At 36.6% G+C, this 24680-nt stretch overlaps 1 protein-coding gene across 3 annotated transcripts in view; it reads left to right on the forward strand.

Annotated features, from left to right (window-relative positions):
* Positions 1–24680, forward strand: part of CACHD1 (cache domain containing 1) — a 136518-nt gene that overhangs the window by 57030 nt on the left and 54808 nt on the right. For all 3 annotated transcript variants that reach the window (XM_063298070.1, XM_063298072.1, XM_063298073.1), the window contains exons 3-4: positions 9939–10087; positions 15982–16088. In XM_063298070.1, coding sequence (XP_063154140.1) covers positions 9939–10087; positions 15982–16088 — 256 coding nt within the window. The remainder of the gene's footprint in view (positions 1–9938; positions 10088–15981; positions 16089–24680) is intronic.

The following is a 24680-nucleotide window of genomic DNA, read 5'->3' on the forward strand; positions in this document are numbered from 1 at the left end:
ATCACCTTTTCTTTCTGTCTGTTGCACCAGACTTCCCCTGGTCATTTTGCTGTTGCAAGATCTTGACTTCTTTGCCTGATCTGCAGATAGTTAAAGGGCTTTATTTTCCTGCTGGCTTGCTTGGTCTTGGATGAGAATTACAAATGATTGGCATAATAGACTTCTGGCACAGCAGAGGCAGAAGAATTCAAGACCATGGATTTGGGACTGCAAGAATGTTTCCAAGCAACAGGATGAAAGAATGTGCCAAGACAACCTTAAAATAACACTTAACAGCTTATAAAAAGGCTAATATAGATAATTAATGTAGAGATATAAAAATAGTAATCTAACTTAATGTTTTCATATTTATTTCAAGAATTTGAATTATGTTCAGGATATAAAATTAGAAATAGGTATTCTCTACCAGAAAATCTGAAATGATGTTTAAAATGCATTGATGAATTTAGCTAGCAGCAATTGTTCTTAAGCAAGTTTGTTCTTTCCCCTATAGCTTTAAAAAAGTCCACACATCTTAAAGTTGCTGAAGTTGAGAAACAGTATCCTAATAAATTCTTACAAGTAAACCTACTAAACAGATTTTTACTATATGCTGGTCTATGACCATAATAAAGATTTGATTTGATACTAACTCTTATGGCAAAACATCTCTTACTTTTGCTGCATTGTTTTGTGGCCCCTTCCTCCTCTGTCAATCTGCTGATTCACCTGCATGCATTTCCTTCTCACCTTGGGCTGCCAGGTGAATGCTTAGATCTAAGCCAATAAAATAAGTAAATCTGGTGGTCACACATCTAATTATAAAACATCTTGAGATACTTTGACTGCCCTGTGTGGGACTGAAATTGTCGTCAAGGTAACCATCCATTTATTGGGAGCATGTCACATTTGTGTATATGTGAGAATTTGTGAGAATTTTGTGTGAAATTGAGAGCTAAAAGGACTTATTGTTGAAGTAGCTATAAAACCTAGGCTCTTTGGAAACATTTTGATCCTTCCAAAGACTGTCTCATTGGCTTTCTTTGAAGAATAATGCCTTTCACTACAATTTTGTGGGTGGTCTGCACACTATTTAAAATCATATGGGTTAAATTATACAAGGGATTTTAGAAGAAGGGAATGATTTGGAGAGGTTTTCTACTAAAGCCTCCAATAGGTATTGCTTACACCACATCCCTAGATGCATACATTAACTCTTAACTAGATATAAATAAATGTCTAAACATTCTTAGTATTGTGATGAATTCTTGGGTGTCAGAGAAGATAGATGAGGCCCCATAGAGTATAACTACAATGGTTAAAAGCTCAAGGATTGAAAAGATCGAAAGAGTAAGTGAGCACTTCGGTTTTAATAATAACTAAGTCTTTTCGTGCTAATGAATCACAAGTACTAGAGCTTTATGAGTAAAGGTAATGTATACAAATTGATCATATTAAAACAAATGTGAGCATATTGTAAGCAAACCTAATCCTCTATCAGCCGTTTCTCTTCTTGTTGGTCATTCCTCTTCTGAAGCATCACCCTAAAAGCACTCGTTGCTGGTTCATCAGCTAAAAACTTGTCTGATAGGTTTTTTGTACATTATAATATCTTTAAATTGACCAAATTTCTGAAAACAAAAAGAGTGAAAAAATACAGCTGTTGCCTTGTGCAAAAATGATTGTTACATTTCATGTCAATGACAACCAAAGAACATTTTTAGGGTAAAACCTGTGATTTGTTGTCCAGCATGTTGGAATTATCTTTTATTAGGTACAATATTTCCATAAGGGTTTTACCACTTCTTTATTTATTCAGACTATGAGAATCATACGGAGTTTTAAGAAATACTGAATGTTAAAAAAAACTTGAACAGAACATGCATGCAGCATAGGTGGGTCGCACATAATTGTAGAAACCCTCTGACATCAATTTCTGCTACATAGAGCATATACAAAACAAACATTTTATCCCTTCAAAGGGGGAGAAAATATTTTCCTGGCAACACTTTAAAATAGCAGTAATGAAGTATTTACCTTAGATGAGCTATCTTAGAAAGTAAGAAGAACTTAGTCAAAAAAGCCAACCCCATCTTTCAAAATAAAGAATTATATGTCCATGTAAAAAGTATCTCCTTTAGTTTGAATACCTTTCACATTGACTTCCTTCTGCATTGAGAACTGAGGGATTGCAATAATTAGCTAGCCATTCATTTGTAACAGGAAACTATACATTCACCTATTGCACAGAATTGTGTAATGCACCTGAAATTCCTTTGTTTCTCCCTTGGACTGGATCCCTGCGCTCACTGCTATGGCCATGGTCTTAATCTTGCTCTGCTCCATCTTTCACAATCATTCTGACCCTCTTTATAACATTTCTACTGGGAAACTCTATTTGATTTCTATTTATTCATTGAGATTCCTCACTGTTTGATACTTGGTCTACCTTGAATCAAATCAAATCTTTATTATGGTCATAGGCCAGCATAGAGCTTGAATTCAGTTTTACATACTGATCAGATCAAATCCAATTTAAACACAGAAAAGCAAGTTTGCAGCTATTTTACCCTAAGTTTAAATTAATCAAATCTCCCTTTTTGTGCTGTTTGCTTTTAATACAAGGATAATGCAGCTTTGTTTTGTATTGATCAAGACAGTGCTGGCTACCCTTTGTGTTGGTGGCAATAGCTTTCTGTAACAACAGGGCTGATAAATTTATTCAGGAAAAGAAAAAACAAATTTACAGAGCACGTTAAGTTATGGCTGTATATCATTTATAGATATTAGGACTACAACAGCCACTTCACTTCACATTGTATAGAGCAAGGATGGGCAGGCTCACTGTTGCATAGGATGCCCACCATCACTCTGTTGTGAATTCAGAATGCCCCCAACTTGTGGTACATTGCTAAATTAGAAAAATAAACATTATGCATGGTGGTTGTTTTAATGAGCAGGAGGATAGCCTCTGAAAGCCATGGGTGGGGGGAACCCTCCATAAATTCCCAAAAATAAAAGGGTGGAATTCCAGCACCGCACCTTTATTACAGTCATAGCTGTACTCCTACAAACCCCCAAAGGCTGATAAAGACAACTAAAAAAAATAAAATTGGGGGCCCTCACAGCAAAAAGGTTGTGCATCTTTAGTACAAAGTCAGTAGCAGCTGATCTTCCTCACTTACAAGTAATAGAGTGATGAATGACTGATCTGCTGCTGTTCACACTGAAACATGTCTCTTAGCCAGGAAGCAGTCCAGAGATCTGGTTTGAAAGAAATGGAGTCTCCCAGTCTGTGAAGCAGAATGGCCTGGAAATGGCTACGGACCGGAAGTGAGGGGGCATGCCTACAGCATTCTAAAATGGCCTGCATAATCAATATATTGTATATCAGAGATAACACTTTCCTTAAACATTAAATTCCCTTGGATAACAGAATATGCCATAACCTTACAATGGTGAAAATATCTTAGGATCACTTGGATGCCTTGATAACAGTAGATCTGTTCATAATATTAAAATTTTTGAGGATGTTCTGTAACAGAAAAATAAATACTGGACATGAATTCTGGATTTCATGGATATAACAGGTGTGTGTTTTTGGAGATACTCAGGCAGAAAAATAGTTAAAAAGAGTTTATTTTTGTGGTTGTAGCAGGGTGACTCAGATGGAAGGGTGAAAGATAGGAAGCCTCAACCCTCTACTCCTGCAAGGCCTCCCTAGCTTCAGTTTCCACCTTGGTGTGTGGTTTGGTAGTTACTGCTGCCATCACCTACTGTCATGAGTGCTGATGGTGAGCAGGAGGGGGACCCTATCCAGGGGGAAAAGCGCATGCATAGTTTAGAGGCTTTGAACTTTCCTTCAAAGAAACTCAGAGCAGACCGGCCTTGAGTTTTGGGTTTATCTGTGTGGGTTTCCCACAGTCTTCCAGTTTGGCAGGATTTTCTGTCTACTAGAGTAGGACAACTGGCACTCTCTCCCACCCCCAATATATGGCAAAGATAGGGGTCTCATAACCTGTGGTTCCTTTTCTGAAAAGTTTAAAGGAAAAAAAAAAAAAGAGAAAGTGATCTAGCACTGCCTCCTGAGGCATGTAACCAGCAGAATCAGCCCAACTATTTTGGGAAATAGACCACTTTTGCATGCAATCAATAAAATCAAACTTTTTAAAAAAGAGAGTATAAAAAACCCCTTTTATTTTTAAATGGTTTCTGTACATGCAGAGCATTCAGTGGCAAGGGTGATAAAATACAGTGCAATTCAAATAGCAGACCACAATTTAAAAAGTTCTTCTGTCAAAGAATATAAAGGAAATGTAAGGTTTTGGGCAAACCACAAGATGATGTTGGTCTGTTCATAATTTAGAGCCAACATTGCGGTGATGAGGTTCTAAATTGCATGTATCTGTGGGAAATATGGTGGTATAAAAATACTGTAAATAAATAGAAACAGACAATTACTGAGCTGGTACATAGGAAATAAGCATCAAACACAAAATATTAGACTTAAGCCTACACAGTCAAAGTAAAAATGAATTGTATGCAATTTTTCTAGCTACACATTTTTCACCTATTCTGGAAAAAGACTTCTGTCCAGAAGCAGGTATCCCTCTGTTTTAAATTATTCCTGGTCTTCCCCTCCATACTCCACTCCAGTTGATTATCTCTGAAGCTGCTGAGAAGAGGGAATGAACCCTGTTTCTCTCAGTTTCTGGCTCTCTCAGTTTCTGGCTTATGCCTTAATTTTAAAAAGACAAACACTTTTTCTACCTAGACAAAAGGTAGAATGTTGGGGAGGGGCAATCTCCTTGACTATGTGGTTTCAACTCTGCCTCATCTGGCTTGAATGTTGTTCAAAACTGAGAGCCTGCCTCTCAGTGAATGTGAGGTGGGGGTCTGCTTGCTAATTCACGATTGTGGTATATATTGTAAATAGGAAATTTTTATTATTCGCTATGTATCTTTAGCAATTTGTATACAAAATGTTTTGAATATTTTCATAAGGCCAGACAGGAGATTGATATACTGTAGGTTGTTGAATCCATTGGCTAGGCAGATTGTTGACTCACTCAGATTCTTTTGTTACATTCTTTGCATGTGTTTGCTCCTGATGCTGTTCTTCAGCATGATGAATGAGAATAATGCGTGATAAGCCTCAAGCCTGTGTGCTTTTCTCTCCCAGCAGGAGAGAAACTTCTATTTGTATGGAAAAACATTCTCACATAATTTTGTTGTTGTTGTTTGTTTTACATCACATCTGAACTGTAGATAAGTTGTGTTTTACAGTATTTAAGCTTTGTAGATTTTTTTTCAAACCCGTGGAATTAGCCCGACTTGTTTCAAGCAAATCTGTGTGACAGTTTGGACTGATGCAAAACACAATTTTAAAGTTGAAATTTCAAATTTTTCCATTTGACTGGACCGAGGAAGGAATTCTATTACATTAAAATGCACTTTGTCATTATTTTATTTATTTCATTAAATTTGACTGTCCTTTTAGAAATAAAGTAAAATTGTTGCTGCATTAGCCATTTTAATTTAATGCAGTTAAAAAGGTAAGGATTTTCTGATACACCAGGCCTTTTCTGATAAAAATAACTCCAAGACTAGAGTATTACCACAGTATATTACAGTAGTCTTAAATGGTCTTGTAAACAACAGTTGTATTATTTAGTTTAATTCTCCTTTTTTATGTGTGTTTGTGTAAAAGTTGATTCTTTGCATTTATTTATTTATTTATTTATTTTTCAAATTTTGCCACTGCCCATATCCCCCCACAAGAGATTCTTTGCATTGCTCTTGGTTTTGGGGGGGAAAGAAAAACAATACATAAATCTTTGCAGTGATGTTCAGTTGGTTTGAGGTGTACAATGTTTTTTTCCCCTTCAATTTAAAGTATTTTTATTGGACACTTCCTATACACACGCATAAACCAATGATCTATAACAATGCAAGGTATACTGAGAAAAAAAATGGAGAGGAATATGCTACTTGATACACATTATAGAAATAAGTCTTAGTAATTTCATACGTAACAACTTGTTTAAATCTGCTTGTGAAAGGTCAGCAAATGTCACCATTGAATAAACAAGCTAACATTTCAGACTTAATTGTAGCACTGAGGAAAGGATTAGCATTGTACCTTATGGAAAGAAACAGCTGATAGACAGCAGGCATTCCCATAGATCTCCTGATTGTAATTCATCCTGTCATCAAATCGGGCAGTGTTTCTCAACCTCAGCAACTTTAAAATGTGTAGACTTCAACTCCCAGAATTCCCCAGCCAGCATGAGTTGAAGTCCACACATCTTAAAGTTGCTGAGCTTGAGAAATACTGAAATAGGGAATGAGGCTGCTTCCTAAATTCCTCTAGGAATTAAAGAGATAACATTAGATATTGCTTGCCAAAATGCTTCCTAAAGAAGTTGTTGTCAAATTGCTGGTATGTAGCAAACTAATCAGTTTGAATTACATACAATAATGGCTATGCTAGGGAATTTAGGAACCTATAAGTGGCTATAGGAGACATGATCACCATGGCTTTGTCAATGATAACCTTGCATTGCCTGTAGTTCAGCTTCCTCTGAAGAAATTGAAAAGAAATTCCATGATGTTAATATCAACAGTAGCATTTTAAAAGTCTGTGTTATCCTCCAGTGTGCTTTAGGATTGTTTTTGAGGATGAAAAAATTGGGAATGAAAGTCTTATTAAACAATCATCAGGACAAATGGCTTCAATTCAGCCTATTTTCCCCCCAAAATGCCGCTACAACATTTTTTTAAGGTAAGAACCCCCTTTTCATATAGGAAGCAGTGAAGTATCTACTTTTTCTATTAAGCTAATTAATGGGATGAATTACAAAAGGAACTGCTGGAATCCTAATATACAATTTTGTTTTTGAGTATTTTAGTTTTTGTGCATTTCATTTAAATTATACTCAAAACTTTCTAATTCCATGGATAGAATTTTGTATTCTGCTATTTTGCTAAAAATTATTTTGCATGATCAATTTGATAAATGATTATTCAATTGGTCTTAATGCAAACAAAATCTCTTAGAACCAAACAATGCTAAAAAGTAACCCTAATGGATCAGAAGGAAGAGAAACACCCTGGATTCACTGATCACATTTTGCTATAATATTAAGCCATTGTTTATTATAAAGTGAATGAAAAAAAATTTCATTGTTAATTTATAGTTAACATTGTTAACATTAATCATAACTTGCCAGGTCAGATAAAAAACACAAAACAGAACTACAGACACACAATTCAGAAAAAAGAAAAACTATTAATTCCTGATACTGTGCTGGAAAGGGAACATATGAGCCTGGGATTCAGCTAAGAGCATTATAACTACTCTATAACTTAGTATTATATTTGAACTTAGCCAATGTTCTTCATATCCCATCATTTGTTGACAAATTCAGCAGGAGTCAGGTTAATCTATATTTATTAATAAATATGGTTTATGTTTGCCCATACTGAGAAAAACGCATGTTTCAGGAGCTTTGCATTGATTCCTGGTGGACTGCTGAGTGCAATTCAAGGTATTGGTTGTCACCTGTAAAACCATTCATGGGTCCTGGTTACCTTGGGGACCAACTTTCTTCTGTTATTTGTTCTCTGGAAGAGTTGTTATGCTCCATATCCCAATTATAACTGTCACTTTGTGGGACCTAGGATATATGCCTTCTTGGTAGCTGTGTCTGCTCTGTGGAACATCATGTCCCCTGAGAACATTATGGTCCCAGCTTTGTTGGGCCTCCATACAACTGTTAAAACCTAGCTTTTTGATCAGTCCCTGTTGTAAGAAGAGTGGCTTTCTCCCTGATGGTATTATGGTATGGAATACGTTCATGTTGCTGTCCTCCCCAACATGTGCCATGCATTCTTTTCGTAATTGGCTTGCTTGTTTTGAACAGCTACTTGATATTTTAATCCTAATGTGTAAGTCACTTCTGATTGAGACAGTGTTGAAGTTGACAAACAAACAAACTCTCAACCCATAGAACCATTCAACCATATGTGACATTCCAGTTGAAAGAAACCTAATAGTTTTAGATCCACAACTTAGATTGGGCAATAAACCTCTTGGGTATTAGTAATAAATCATTCTATAACAGCAATTAAATATAATACTACAAGTCATTTTATTTGAACAACATTTTGTTAAAGACGGTGTCCCTTGGAGACCCTTAATTGAGTTGTATAATTTGATAGAAACAGTTGAGGCAGGGTCCCTGCTCTTATCACATAGGCCTAATTATTCACATAAGAAGGTAAATCATGATGAAATGGCCTGTTAATAATAGTTAGGGAAGACATTTGTCAATTGCAGACATAATGAACAAACAAGTTATGTATGTGTGTATACAAATTGAGTTGTAATTTTACATCATTTCTTTTTGCGAATTTTAGGTATATGGAGGGATAGAATGAGGAGGATTAAAAAGTATAAAACAACAGCTAGTTACACAGTACTAATTAAATAACTCTAGCTTTGTTTTCTGAAGGCAGAATGAACTTAAAATATAATTTTGAACATTTTGCTTTGAGCTGTAAATTGTTGAAAGATTATTCTTCATTCAGGCTGTAAACTATAGGGAGCTTAAGAATTAAGAATAAGAATTATGAAGAAAACTTCCAAATGGACTGAGGAAAACCATATAGTTTTTGAGGCTGGGTTGGGTAATGGGATTAGATAGTAACTGGGCAAAAACTTCTACACATACACACAACTGTGTGTGTCTGTGTGTGTGTGTGTGTATACACATACAGAGGATATTCTTGTTTTAACAAGTTGCTTACAGATGTATTTTTGTACTGAACAAGATGTGCAAAAGGAAACTATTCAAAGAAAAGACACGTCCTGCTGTCAAGCTACTATTTTCACTGTGATACAATGGTAGCTGTATCACCCATGCTGACTGTGTGTATCCAATTCAACCAGCAGTAGTATTTGGGATAAATGACAGTGCTCTGTTTGGAAGGATTACATACCTGCACAATACCATCTGTAAACTATATTGCAGAGCAAACCTGTGTTCCTCCTTGACTGTACTACAGTGATTCAACATTTCCAAGCTGAACAGACTAGCAGAACAGAAGTCAAAAGAAAACAAATGTAGATGTTCTAGAAATAAAGGAATTCTAAATTCACTGGGTGTTAGGCCAGTGAAACTGAGGATCCAGTAGATTCTCATTCTGCCTATCTTCCTGCACCTTTTGAGAGGACTTTTCAAGGCTGGGATTTCCTGACTTTGGACAGAAATAAATAAGGGGCAGGTAAGGGGATGTTTTCCAGATGGTATGGACCAGTACATTCTGGCTTAGCAAGGAAATTCCTAGATTTTCATGGCAACTTTCTATGATACTACCATTTAAAAAAGAGATCTTCAATTGTTAATGCTACTTGAATATTATAGGGTATTACCATTACTTTTTTCTATGATGTATATTTTATTTATTTATTTATTTTCAAACTTTATCACCACCCATCTCCCCCCCACATCATATTGACAGATGTGGAATGTACCATATTCATATGCATATTCATATAAGATTTTTTTCAGCTTGTAAATTCATTGCTTAGATTTCAGTAGAATTGATTTATAAGTGATATCTATTTGGTTTTAATCGAGAGATTGGTTTAAATTGTATGTCAGAAGACATGCTGAATTGAAAAATCTGGAGATCTTAAATATGCACAAAGTGAAATGTAGCTGGTATTTTCTGAAAATATTTCAGTATATCTCTTTTCCAGTGTTCCCATACTTGATAGTTTGTCTATAAGCTGTGTAATTTTATTAAGATTAAATATGAATATGAAAGTAAATATATTTCAGGATTTGGGATGTGTTGCTTTCTGGTGCAGTTTGAGCAGATTTTGCATTATGAATGTAGAATATGAATGTTGAAAAGCAGTTTTGATTTTGTGCTTCTCTTTAAATTTCTAGCTAGCGAAAAAAATTCGGGAAAAGTTTAACCGTTACTTGGACGTGGTCAATCGAAACAAGCATGTAGTGGAAGCTTCATACACGGCTCACTTGACATCCCCCCTAACAGCAATTCAGGACTGCTGCACCATTCCACCATCTATGATGGAGTAAGTATCAAATGTTTTCTATTGAGAGTTCACTTAGAGTGGAAAAAGCCTTTTGCTCTTTTGTCACAAGTTCTAAAGATCACTGACATATAGCAAAAAGTTGTTTGATTAACATGCTTAGTGCTGGTTATTTTAAAATAATGCCAACCTGAATGGTGAAAAGATTGTGCTATAAAAGAGATTAAGTTGGCTGATGAAGACTGATTAGCCCACAAAAAAATCTATAAACAAGTAATACAGGATAAGTCATATGAAAAATCTCATTAGATTCAGATAATTTACATTAAAGGGTCTTGCCCTGCCTTGCTTAAACACATTATTTAAAGCTGAAAAGTGGCTTCTAAGTCGTTAAATATTATTAATAGGCAGTAGTAGAAATTATATGCCCCTTATTGCAGTTATGTATTGCACTAATTGTCAGTGTCTGAGCAGACATCTGCCAGGGTGTGCAACTGAGTTTCCTATAAACATACAGGCAGTCACATGAAAACATGCTTCTGTTTTACTAGCTTAAGATTTCCTGAATTATAATGATTTTTTTTTTTTAATCTGTTCAATCGTGTCCAATTCTCAGAGACTGCCTGGACAAGTCCCTGCAGTTTTCTTGGTCAGGTTTTTCAGAAGTGGTTTGCCATTGCCTTCTTCCTGAGTTATAATGATAAACTGCTTCAAATGCAAAACTACTACGAATAATTATATTATTTGTATATTTTAATAGACTTGAATTGGTTTATAATGACAGTTTTGAGAAGATCAAAACCTCACCTGTCCCAGCTTATTTTAAGCCATGCCAAAAATAGCAGAGACTAATCTTAAAGGAGCAACTATTCAGGCGTGTGTCCAGACGCACTCACTGGAGGCTTTGAAGTAGCTGTACAGAAATCAGTAAATATATTTGAATTGCGAACAGGGAATACATAACACAGTTCTAAAGGCTGGAGTAGAGGTATTTGTACCGCACTGCAGTTGTTCATTTCATGTAGTCCTGGGAAACAACCTGTGACCATTCACAGAATCTGAAAAAATACTGCACGATGGAATGACTTGAGGTACACATCTACTGTACAAGATCAATCGTATTCTTCATCATTCAGAAAGAATACTACTCCAGGGTGGTGATTTTTTTGCTCCTTAGAGCTACAAGAGATAGCTGGGATTACAAGGTTTGTTCTTTCTTTCTAGCTCAGAGAAAAAGGAGCCAAATGTTTCATGCATCCTGGAAAGAATTTTGTAGAACTAGCTAAGTAATATGGGATATTCCTGTGGAGGTTTTTTTTCCAGGAAAATTAATCAGATTAAACTGTGCTGAATGCTTTATAGATGTTTTATTCTGATTGCCCAGTGCATTTTGGATGCATTGTTCTTTATTATGGAACTCAGTCTTGATTCCTGGCAACTGCATGGCCAAGTCCATGCCCATTTCTTGGCAAAATTTTCAGAAGTGCTTTGCCATTGCCACCCTTATAAAGCCAAGGTAGAGTGACTGACGCAGAGTCATCCACCTGGTTTCCAGACCTAAGGCAGGACTAGAAGTCATAGTCTCTTAACTTCCAGTCCAGCACCTTTAGCCACTACTCCAGAATGGCCATTGTGTCTACTATAGACCTATTTAAAACTATTAAACATCTTAAGGTAATTATTGAGAATTTTAAAGTTGGTAGCACATTAAATCCTTGGTAACTGATACTCTCAACATACATGCACCTAAATTATGTTTTCTGTACTTTAATTAATGTTAGTGATTAAAAAAAAGATTCATCTTAAATATTGCTTTTCTTTATCTCACTTGATGAAAAAACTGCACTGGAGAAATATTTACCTCTATAACTTATTACCACTCTGCCTTGGATACTTTAATGTAATATTGACATAGGTAAACCTATAGATCTATTTTTGAAGATCATTTACGATAATTCCTTCAGAAGTGGTCTAGCTCACTCTTATTAAATAGCTGCTTAAATATTTGCTATTGCAGCTTAGCTTTATCACAGCTCTTTCTTTTGTTTACCTGTCCTCTCTTGGGCTGTGAAATGGAGAGATAAGGAAATTCCTATACTGATCTTTCAAGTTGTTTATGCAGTTACATTGTCAGTAATGCTAAAATGGTTTGGGTTTAGTACAGGATAATCTCAACTCTTTGCGAAGATAGTTGCAGAGATTAGGAAAGTCTGATGATCTTGTAAATTTGGGGACTGTATTTATACAGTTAGACACAAGTTAAACTATAGCATTTAATTTAGTCCTACAATGTCTGGGCTGCAGAAATCTCGGAACTATTAGGCAAACAGATTTAGAAAATTTAACTCTTTGTTTCTATTTAGTGGTCATCTGGATTGATATGATCCAACCTAAATTGTAGGATAAGAAAGGCATAGGATAGATCAGCCTTTCTCAACCTTTTGACCCTGGAGGAACCCTTGAAATATTTTTTAGGCCTCAGGGAACTCCTGCACATTCAGGCTCAAATATAGGCCAGAAGTTAGAAAATTACTATATAGTAATTTTCATGTGTAGGCCTGTGTATATGCATTAACAGTGTTCTTAAACTAAAAAGAAAGAAAAGAAACTTACCTCTTTAATGTGAAGTTGCCTGAGTTTGAAATAGTTTTTAAATAAATTGTTATCTCCCAGGGAACCCCTAGTGACCTCTTGTGGAACCCTGGGGCTCCATGGAACCCTGGTTGAGAAACCCTGGGGTAGATTAAATGTAAACTACCTGGTACCCTGCATAGATTTTGAGTCAAAATTTCCATAATCACTAACTATTGGACATGTTTGGTGGTGTTTATGGAAATAGTGTAAAATTTAGGGAAGGACGTGATTGCCAGTATTTAGCAAAGGATGCATTTATGGTAGAGCAAGGGCATGCCACTGCAGAGTTATTATTCCTCCCTCTCAGTTCAGCTCCCCCTAATTGCTAAATGAGTTTGATGATATGACAGAATTCCTAGCATCAGGTCTTCTTATGCTGAATCCAGTATCAGTAATGCCATAGAACTGTGTTTCTTTTATCCAGATGTTTGGATAGTCCCTTAGTCAGATGAATGTTGGTTACTGTGCTCATATGCCTTCAAAGCAGGCCTCCATTATTCACTTAGATTAAGAATCAGTTGGAACTTTTCAAAAATGCTGTTTGCTTTATATATTTTAGTTCTGCAGTATGCAAATAAAATATTGATTACAAGAACATGGCTGGCCATTAATAAAACATTAGTTTCAGCATTCTAAAGAAAGCTGTGGTTTTTGAATGATTTTGTTCTACAGCTGGTCTTGGGGAAGAGGAGAATGAAACATCTTCATAGAAATTTAAAGAAAGTATGGCAAAATAACAGGGGATCTTAATATAGTAATCACATTCAGCTGATAGTAGCATTTTTATCTGCCCATTTCTCTTCCTTCATTTTATAAAACTGAAACTGCATACAAGTTGATTTACTTGTGAATAGTGGCTGAATAAAATCTAGTTGGAGCTTACACGAACACTATTTTGATGTAAGATTCAAAGCTTCTGCAAATTTATTTTATCTTCTCCATTTGCTGATCTTCTGCTTGTAAATCTTGTTGAAGGAGAATAAAAATGACTGCTGCCTGATGGGAATTAAATGTCTGAAGTTCAAAGCGCTTTGCACATCAGAGCAAACGTCAATCAAATGAACATCTTGCAAGCTAGGCAGGGAGCGAATTTCTCCATGGGGAAGAGATCAAAGTGGGAGTCACAGTTCTGTTTTCCCCCTCGGGATGCAGTTTCGACCAGTTCATTAAAGTGAATCCAGAAGGAAGAGTTTTCACATACTGTACTACAGAAAAAGAAAAGGAGGAGAAAAGACAATTTGGGGTGGGGATGGATGTTATTTTCTCTTGAAGCCAATATTAAGCATCATTTCAGATTGCAGAAACTATTTACCACCAGAACCTTTTCCCCCATTGTTGTAAAAAGGTACCTTTTGTATTGTTGTTAACAACTTTGTGTGATAAATCTACATTTTATTAATTAGCAGAGAATAACTCCTCTGTCTCCTCTATAGTCTAAGACTCCTCTATAGTCTAAATACTATTTTTAAATGCTGTAAATTGAGAATTCTATGTTTTGTATGTGATAGATACTTAGTTTTTACAAGTCTTGTATGGTAATGCAATTGAATACACTTTTTAGGACAAAGGATATAATTAATTATTCATTCAGGATTTAGTCAGAGGTATTAACTATGATAGCAGGTTTGGTAGCTTTTATAGAGGACAGGTTTTCGGGATGCACAGAACATCCCTATACAAATCCGTAGCGCTTCACCCTAACTGCAAAGGGGAAATGCATATCCAGGCAAGATAAATTTGACTTAATTCTAAGTAAACTTGAGTGGGCTGAGGAATGCTATTAAATCAATTCTTACAAAAATATAATTGTGTGCAAGAATGCAACCATAATATACATTGGAATGTGCAGATAGATAATTAATGGTCTTCATTACCTGTTAAGGGATATTGCAAAACAGACTTAGGCTTCTCCTTCCTTCTTTGCAATATCAATTGGAAGATGAGTGAATGTATAAAAGGTTGGGAATGTTTTTGATTTTTTAAAGTGAACTTGCCTATCATTATAGCTCAGATCCGAGAAGTTCTGAATTTGTTTTCAACATTTTTTGTTTTGAAAATTCAGTAAAAGCCAATCTAACTTATCCTCCCATAATTTCATTCTTCTTTGATTCTGATCATATATTACCAGAGATAAATAATGGAAAACTAATCTTTCATAGTGCAGAACAAAATTTCATTGGCAAATTATTGAAGATTGGATTGTGTGGAATGTCCAAAACTGCAGTCTTGTTCCACCATCATACCATCCTGCTACTAATGTTGATTTGGGAAGAAATTATGCAGTGGGATAGTCCATATTTTCTGGCTGTTAGCAGAGAACATAGGCAATTTCAAGCCCTAATTTTGTGCCCTAAAGCCCAATTAATCTATTGAACTTTTATGTTTTATGTTTTATTCTATTGACCGCACATTCTTTCTCCATTTCCCATATGTCTCCTTGGCATCCCAAACATTCATGCATGCCATCTCTGCACATCCATCTCTGTATAGGTTGTTGTCATACATACATAAAAGCCACCCCATGCTTTCCCATCCAGCCTCATACACACATAAGATGTCAACTGATACTTATATTGAAAGAAGAAAATCTGTTCACTCCAATGAAGATTTTAGGCTTGATTTGGATCAGGGACAAAATGTGGATGCTGGCTCTTCTTGGATTAGGGATAAAATAATAAAGCTACCCTCATTTTGTCTAACTTGCTTTGTTCTCCTATACCTGCAACTTGCAACTGAAAGACACTTCCCAACAGCGACTTCCCCCACCAGCGTAGACAGGAGTCTAGGGATCTTTGTAGGTATCAAAGGGTTAAAGTCCTTGTACCTCTTGTACCATGACCCAAATCTGGATTTGGTGCTTTATTTGTAACTTGCTATACTTCTCTGCTAACAAAAAAGAAACCCCTTCCTCTGAAGAAGGAAGTTTGGGTCAGAAAGAAGAGGCCCTCCTCAGACCAGATGAAAATTCCCTGCAGTTGGAATTCTTTCCTGCAGAACATTTATTCCATTTAAATGAAAATGATGTGTTGTAGAATTTGCTACAAATCAATGCTTTTCTTCTTTCAAATGTGGCTGATATATCCCACCATTAAACAGATCTTTTAGATAGATTTGGTGTTGTCTTCCACTTATGTGATGTCTGTTTCCAAGATGCCTATGTATTTGTAAATCAAGTTGACCAGTCTTCTCTGTATTTAAGGCTATTGGCAGCAATGGAGGAAAAACTGTCTTTCCCTATAAAAAATTGAAACAAGTGTATATGCTTACTTGCCTAATTTATTTTTCTCTTGGGTTCCTTTTAGGTTTGATGGAAATTTTAACACTAATGTGTCTAGAACCATTAGCTGTGATAGATTGTCTACCACCGTGAATAGCAGAGCATTCAATCCTGGGCGTGATTTAAACTCTGGTATGTAAAGTATCTGTTTTGCAGAAGTTGCTGTATTTTACTGCCAAACATTAGAATCAAGTGCCATAGCAACCTAGTTTTACCCCCCTCTGAACCTGCTGCATTATTTTTCACTTAAGATATAATGATAGAAAGATGATTTCCTACAGTAATGGTTTTAGTTAAAGATTTATTTCAACATTCTATGTAAGATCTGCTGTTGATTATAGTAAATTCTTTTTTTTCCCCTGTTCCATCTTCTCTGACTGCTCTGCCATCGGTTATATCAATTCCCAGTAGCAAGAGTCCAATGCTTATGATCTCAGAGATTTCTATCTAATGTGCAGTTCTTCTGCAGTCATCACCTTTAATTCTAATGCTTGAAGATGCCTTGAATTTTTCACTTCTTTGATGCACCATGGGGTTTCTGTCATGAGAACAGACCCATTCGTTTGCTACTTTTGAAAAGAGGAAGGGTGGTCTCCCTGTCTAAGGCTGTAAGATTTTCACAAGAGATTCAACCTTTGGTTAATGTAGTCTTTACTTTTTGGCATTGCTTTCAAATGTAAATAATGAATGGTTTTAATGTATTGTGAAGAGGGGGGCACTCTTTTTCATCTAATACTATAGATGACAGCTGTACCATGTTATAACTTTTTTTTTTTTACTTTAAAATGTTCTTTTGCTCTTTTTCCATAAATGAAAATGAAGCAGAAGACAGGATAAGAGCTGTGCAGATCAAAGCTGAGGCTGAGATGTGTTAGGTTTGGAGGAATCCAATTTTTTACATTCCTCCTTTTACCGGATACTGATAGGGATACTTATCCCTTATTTAGGATAAAAACATACATTCTTGTGAAGATGGGCCTATTAGCAAATCAAATGGGGTTTCAATACGTCAATCTTGCTCTCTTTCTTTTTCTGCTTCCTCCTTCCTGGACTATCATCACTTCTTTCTCCAATGAAGGGAAATTAAGGTACCCTGCAGCAGAGTCTTTGATATGGAAACATCAAACTGCAGGAAAGTCATGTCCTGGCTTTAAAGTGCTTTGTTACCTTTTTCCAGCTTCAGAAGTGGTAACACCAACATTAGTGATGGAACATGAGAAGGGGCAGAGGTGATTATTGGAAACGGTTTGCTGCTATATCTGTCTGTCAGTTTGATTGCCTTTCATGATTCATGATTCATATTTTCATACCAGCTTTCATCCTTAGCAGCTTGGTGGCTAAGGGGAATTCTGGGAGTTGAAGTCCACACATCTTAAAGTTGCTGAGGTTGAGAGACACGGGTCTAGTGCCACCAAACTTTACAAGTCAGCTCTGACCAACTGCTGGTGAATACATGCTTGTAATGGAGAGATAGGGTTTCTCTTGCTTCCATTTTCCTATTCTTCTCTTACTGAGTTAATATGAGCCTGGTTGAGGCATTCCTAAAATAGATGTGCTCAACCACTGGTTGGCCCTACCCACCTACCTGCATAAGAAAAGCCTTTGCTAGTACAACTGTACGCATGTTAAGTTCCAAATGAGCCAGGGTTAAGTATATCCATTTTGCTCAAATGCCTCCCTCCCAAAGGCTGTCATATCTCATTCTAGGAGGGGTTTCCATGATGTAAAAAGTTTACCTGAGCTTCACCTTTTTGCACTCCTGGTTTAGGGAATTGTACCTTAGCTTGTTTCAGTGGAGCTTCAAAGGAAGCATTATTCTCCTATGAACCTTTTTTTAGAGATCAGGAAGAAAAGATGTAAGAACTCAGCTTTTTGTTATTTGTGTTTGCAATTTATTCTTTTCTATATGCTTTGTCTCTGAGGAAGAAAGAGAGTAATTCCCCCCTCCCCAATTAAGATAAAACATTATAACATCAAATCTATATGGAAACCATTGTCTACTTCTTGAATAATGTGGTCACTTTTCAAACAGATAGATTGTCCCTGCAAGTTAAACAGGCTTACACGGTTAATTGCTTTCTTCCTTATCTTTGGAAAATTCTGAGCTTTTCCCCCTTCTCTTCAGTTAGTTGAGTTCATTTTGCCTTCCCTTGGGAAAACTACCAATTTTGCCATAAACCTGTGCTTATTTTTCTATGACCACAGTGTATAGTCTTTTGTGAGATAAGCAGGGACTATTTCAGCTGAAAAAAATATGCTTTCTTCCTCCCTTCAGGTGCACTTTTATTTTCCATCTCCTCAACTGCAAGAATTCCCCACAGAGATGCCTCACTTTCTTCTTTGCTGCAAACTCTAAGAGATGTGATTTAGGGCTCTATTTTTTCTCATTCCACCCCCTTTAATCTCTAAAATGCATCTCTGCACTTTAATATATTCCAGTATCTATACAAAACCAGTTTGGGGAGAAGTTCCATACTCAAGAGACAGACAAAGGTGTTGCAAGCTAACTGTGTTTTCAAGTTATAACTGTGTTTGTCAAGCTGCATTTTACTTCAAGAATCACTAGCTAACTGATGTCTGTATAAAACTCTGCTGTGATTTCCAGTTGTAATTTTATGCCAGATGCTGCACGAACCTGGTAATCATTAATAAGCTAGAGGTTAAGCAAAGCAGATTTATTTTCTCTTTCTAGTGTTGGACATTGTCTAGCAATATGTGATGAATGCCCTACTCAGCTTCCCATTAAATTGGATTCGTAAGTGGTTAAAGTAGAAATCTCTTTAATGGAGTGTAGTATGCAGTACAGTGAAAAAGTTGCGAATAGAAGTTCCCATGCTTCCCCCGGGTTAAACAGTCCTATGAACTCAACCCCCTCCCCCACTTCGGTATGCAGCCCCCCTTTCTCGTGCCAGTTCGTTCAGCTCTGCGCAGATGTCTTCAACAGCTCTCTGCAGCCTGACCTTGGATGCCAGAGATAGTCTAAACAAGATGGTTTCACACTCTTGGCTTGTCTCCCTCCCACTTCTAGTGACTTGCAAGGTTCAACACGTGTTGACTTCATTCCTGTGTGCAAGTTTGATCAGATGTTCTGGGAACATTTGATTGGGGAGCATGATACAATATAGTATAGCAATATAGTTCTTGCATGTAAATCTATCCAATAATATCTAATGAATGTCTTGTGGTAAGATTATTTCAGGGAAAAAAACTCATATTGTTAGAAGCCAAAATATGATACCATGTTGGAACTGAATGTATCTATGCTGTAGAATTGCAATGACTAGTTAAAAGAGTTTACAAAAATCCTGTGGAAATGATTTCTGATAAAATATGTGTACAGTGTTTCATGTCTAATATTAGTTCTTCATAATTGTTTTTGCTCCTTTGTTTATTTTGTTTCTCCTTACTTTAGTATGTGTAAATATCTGCTGTCTTGTGCATGTATATATCTACTGTATTATATATTTAATTGATGCTCTAGTGAAAAACAGTGCTTACCAATTTGGGTCTCTAGATTATCTGTATCCACTATCATCTATAATAATTAGACATACTGTCCAGGGACAGAGTCCAGTATCATCCAGAGTCTTTAGGTTCAAAACCATCTGTGTTAGACCACGCAACTCTTCACTCTTTTTTTAGTAGTAAGACATTTGACTCTTGTCCAGTAGCATGATTAATTTGAGTCTGACTCTTAGCATTCCAAAATGTAATGATACTAGCTATACATTGCCACCCCTGCCCAGACTGGAAATACTGTGGAAGCTTTGACCATGAGCTTGGAGGCCATTGGGATTTGGATGGGACAAAACAGGCTGAAGTTGAAACCAAGCAAGATGGATGCTGTTTGTCCAGTATGTTTTGATGGCACTTCCCCTGAAGGAGCAAGTCTATAACCTGGAGTCCCTCTGGATTCATAATAAAGGTTTACAAAATCTTGCACAAAATGATATTAGTTCTTGCTTGCTATAAATTTCATTCAAGTTGTGGAAGACAGAACCAAAGGTGAACCTTGTATAAAGACAGTTTTATGAAAATAATACCATTCAGTACATAAGGATAACACTTCCAAGACACAGAATATATTGAAACAATTAATGAATTCATCTTCAGTGCCAACATGTACTAAAAACAGGGCATAATTACTTATTACCCAACAGTTACTTTAATAAGTTACTCTTGAGTATCAATGTTGGGTGCCAGAAGCTGGAAAGAGAGCAGTACCTGTTCCATATGATTATACATACTGTACATATATACATGTTATCAATGCTCTGTAGAAACAATCAAAAGGAGATAATTCTTTTAGGAGAAAGATTCTGTACTGGTAGCAGAAACATAAAAACCTTAATTCAAAATCAAATAGTTTTTACATATGTATTTACATATGTATTTTTGTCTGAAATGAAATAGTCTGCAGATATGGTCAAATAGTGCTTTAGCAACCAGATTTAAATTTGAATCTGCTGCCAAAGACCACATAAACAGCTTTGGCATAATGTTGTTATCTTGAAATTAGCAAGCTTTGTGGTACAAATGGATTTCGTATTCTAACAAATATCTAGCAAAGATATAAAAATATTTGTTCCTTGGATAATCTTTTGCCTAATGTTCTCTGCCAAATCTATTGTAGAAATGGAAATCTTCTATACCATTGGATCTGTAGCTTTTATATCTAACACTGGCATAGGCTCTTTCCAGGTTTTAATTAAGACGCCTCAACTGTGCCTTGTGTTACAAGATTGGGCCTGAGTTTTCATATCTGATCTTCCATTCCTGGAGCTTTAATCTTATAGTAGGGACAAGCCAAAAAAAAAAAGTGTAAATTCTTGCTGTGAGTGGCTACTTGATTTATAGGGTTGTCATAATTTAGGTTTTAATTACAGGCATATTTAAGGTTACATGTTTAATACCCTGAGTATTTTTACTTATGCCAAGTAGAATCTCTGGTCTTGCAAAACCAAAACCAGTTAAATTATTATGAGAAACTCTCTTGTTTAACTTTGTTGTATTTACCTTAGAGCAAGCATCTGGTATTCTGGTATAATATTTTACGTAGCTTCCTTCATGCTGAGATAGTAGGTTACCAAGAGTCAGTTCTTGTAATACTTTGGTAACTTCGTAGCTGGTCACGTAGGCATTTATATTTGGTTGCACAATACTGGGACAAATTCAGTTCAGACTGAGGATAATACTTCCTGCCTTTGTTATGAATGGGAAACTCTTTCATCTCTCAGAAGTCACTGAAAGGAAGAAATTTTGGGTGTATATGTGTTTTTCAAAAGCCCCTCCCTTTCTCTGGCTTATTCTTAAAAGTAACTGCTATACTGTAAAGTTTGTGTTGATGATTTTTAGCCAGGAGGCTGTTGAGCTTAGCAATGAAACAGTTCAGGCAGCACTGTCAGCAAGATAAAGCTTTAGTCAGGGTTCAGCAAAGCAATTACTCTAGCAGGCATGTTTCTTGGAGAGCAGAGTCTAGCCTGAGCCAGTCATTCTGTAAGGTCAGGAAGGCCCCAAGTTGCTTCCCATCTTATCCAGCTGGGCTGTGGAATTGCTGTATGCTTTCCAGCGATTATACAAGTGATACTGCAAAGCAGTAAGGAGCAAGTCATTAATTTCCTCATCCTGTGTGTTCTCTGGTGGCATAAAGAGCAAGGTAGCTAAGCACTGTTGCCAGATACTTGAGGTTGAGCTGGCTGTGGCTTAGTAGTAGCCGCCGCAGCAGTACTGTTACAGCCATCGTAGTAACCTGCTGTAGAAACATAAACTCTGTTCCATTCATTAGTATGTTTGGCAGTAGGCAATGTGCAGAAGATATAAACAGATAGTACACACTCTAATGAAACAATCATTTAAGTTTAACTACAAAGTAAGTTCAGCTGTGTGGGTAATGCTTTCTGCTGTAGTGATATAATGAAGAAGTGGCCTTCTATTCTTCTTCTTGGGCAACTGCAGTCTCCTTGCATTCATTATCAGATCATATCGTCATCTCTGAGAGAATGCCTTGCTTCTGGGTAATTCCAAAGGGGAGTGTGAAGCTATGAAACTTGCAGAAAAATTGTTATCATAAAAGAACTGGTGATTTTAGAATGACAATCTAATGGACTTGAAAGATTACCAGGGTTGGGCAGGCTGATGACAGGGAGGCAGGGAAGGTGCTGTGAGGATTGGTAGGTGTGCAGGAAGATCACTGGCTGATGGGAAGGCGCTGAGAAGATTGGTGAAGATCCATGGTTGTGGATTGGTGGCAGATCGCTAGGAAGATGGGAAGTAAAGACCCCATGAATACTTTAATGCAAAATGGTGGATGGATTTAATGGACACTGTGGTGGGAGGTTTCTAAAAGAAATCCAAAAGGGGCATGATACTGAACAGTTTGAGAATCCTTGGTGTATTACTGCTTTTAGACCTGCCAGAGTCTGGTGAATCCACATACGTGTGTATCTGGATCAAGGCCTTTGTGGTTTTCTTTTTTAATGGCTGTATTTTAAATAACTAGGGTTTTTTTTAGAAGTGAATTTGTGGTTAAAGGTCATTTGGCACACTTGATTTTTTAAAATTAACATCTATTAAATAATACTAATATTGGGATCAATAACTACTGTAGTTTTAACTCTGGCCTTATTGGGCATACAGGAGTTCTGTTTCTTAACCTAATTTATTTTTCTTTTATTACCATTTAGTCTAAGAAAGACTAAATAAATAAACACTGATATAGTTTGTGTTTAAGTGGCAAAATGTATCTAACAGCTGTTTCTTCTCCAGGCTCAAATACCAACTAAAATCATGTCTCACTCCATAAATTGAAAACCAATACTTGAAAAGGTTCTATTTGAATAATTAAGAAAGCTCAGTCTATGAAAATGAGTGAGAATGAGCTAGTAACTTGAACTTGGAGTTAGGGGGAAATTCCCAAAGCTCCTATTACTTGCTCGGCTGCTTTGCTCACTCTGAGCTTTTGAAAAATTAATCTACATTTTTTCTGTATTTGTAAGATGAGAATAATGCTGTCCCATGTGTGCAATATGTGTACATGAACATGCATTTACATGAAAGGGGAAGAAAGCTTCATCATGTCTAACATTACCTTTATCATTCTGTTTAGGAAAGATGTTTAATAGGTGCAGTTAATTTGAAACTAGAATGCAAATCTTAAAACATGCCACAGTCATGCCAGAAGGCCGACTTTTAGAACCACATTCCCCCTTCATTTCTGTGAAGGAAACCTGAATCTTTTCCTTGTGGGAATTACTCTAGTGGAAAATAGAAGGAAGTCGTCTGTTTCTAATGGATTTTTGACACCTGGAGAAAGAGTTATACTTGGGGGAAAGAAGAAACATAACCATTTAAAATGGGAATGTGACAAAAGTGAGAAATGAAGAAGAAACTTAATATAATGTAAATACATAGCTATCGTTTGAACATGGATTTGAATTATTACCTACTCTTTAATGTAAATTTAATGTTGTTTACAAAGGTGTCCCATTTTATCATTGGGTAAACTGAAGTTTGTATGATCCATGAGATGTATGAATTGGAACGATTAGGAACTGTGAGAACGTATCCCCACCATCTCAACTGAAGTGTTCCTGTTCAAAGTTTCTGCAGAAGTCAGGTCACCTTCCTTATATACTGTATGAATCGTTAGGGTCTCAGGCAAGATTGATTCCTTCATTCCTCCTCTGACAACTTATTTTCCAGCCAACATCAACTCTTGAACATTCATTTGGGGCTATTGGGGAAGAGGTTGTATACTTTACAGTGGAATGCTGGGATTTTAAGGCCTGCATTTCTGCTACCCATGAAGAATTTTACTTAAGCATGCTGATAATCAGTTGCTTATTAGATATCTTTCTTTGCCTCTGCATTTTTCAGTAGCAAGACACCAAGTTGTCTAGTAGAAAGGCTGACTGTCTATGAAATGATCAGTATCTACATAGCCACAGGGAGGCAAACGTATAACTGTCACCATGACGGATCAAGGGCTTTGTGAGCTGCATGGATCACCAACATTATATTGTTCCTCAGCCATTTCTAAAATATTCTTGACTGGAGAGCTGCCTTGTTCATTTTTAAATCAACCAAATCTATTTCCCTTACCACTGTCTGCTTGTTAGTATTCTAGCAAATTGAACTCCGCAATAGCAGCGCCAAACGACAGCAGATGACGTAACCTCTAATAGAACTTTTTCATTCTAATCCAGAGGCAGGAATGTAAGCAGATTATTCCCAAATCCTAAAATTTGGTTTCCTTTTTGTCCATTATCAGAAAGGTTTGTAAAGTGTCTTTGTTTCACATATTAGCATAGCATAACCTCACTGTTTCTGCAGATTTGTTGGTTTATCTCAGCTTTGGGTCTTGCAGTTTTGGATGTAGCCTCTGGACTTTAATATTTGCTGAAGAGAATAACAGTAGGAGCTATGCTACTACTGATTTTAATGAGGGCAACATCATGCATCATAAGTTGTTAAAGGTAAAGGTAAAGGTTTCCCTTGACGTAAAGTCCGGTCGTGTCCGACTCTAGGGGGCGGTGCTCATCTCCGTTTCAAAGCCGAAGAGCCGGCGTTTGTCCGTAGACACTTCCGTGGTCATGTGGCCGGCATGACGACTCAGAACGCCGTTACCTGCCCGCCGAAGCGGTACCTATTGATCTACTCACATTTGCATGTTTTCGAACTGCTAGGTGAGCAGGAGCTGGGATTAACAACGGGAGCTCACCCCGC

Source organism: Candoia aspera, chromosome 3, assembly GCF_035149785.1.
Source record: "Candoia aspera isolate rCanAsp1 chromosome 3, rCanAsp1.hap2, whole genome shotgun sequence".
NCBI lineage: Eukaryota > Metazoa > Chordata > Lepidosauria > Squamata > Boidae > Candoia > Candoia aspera.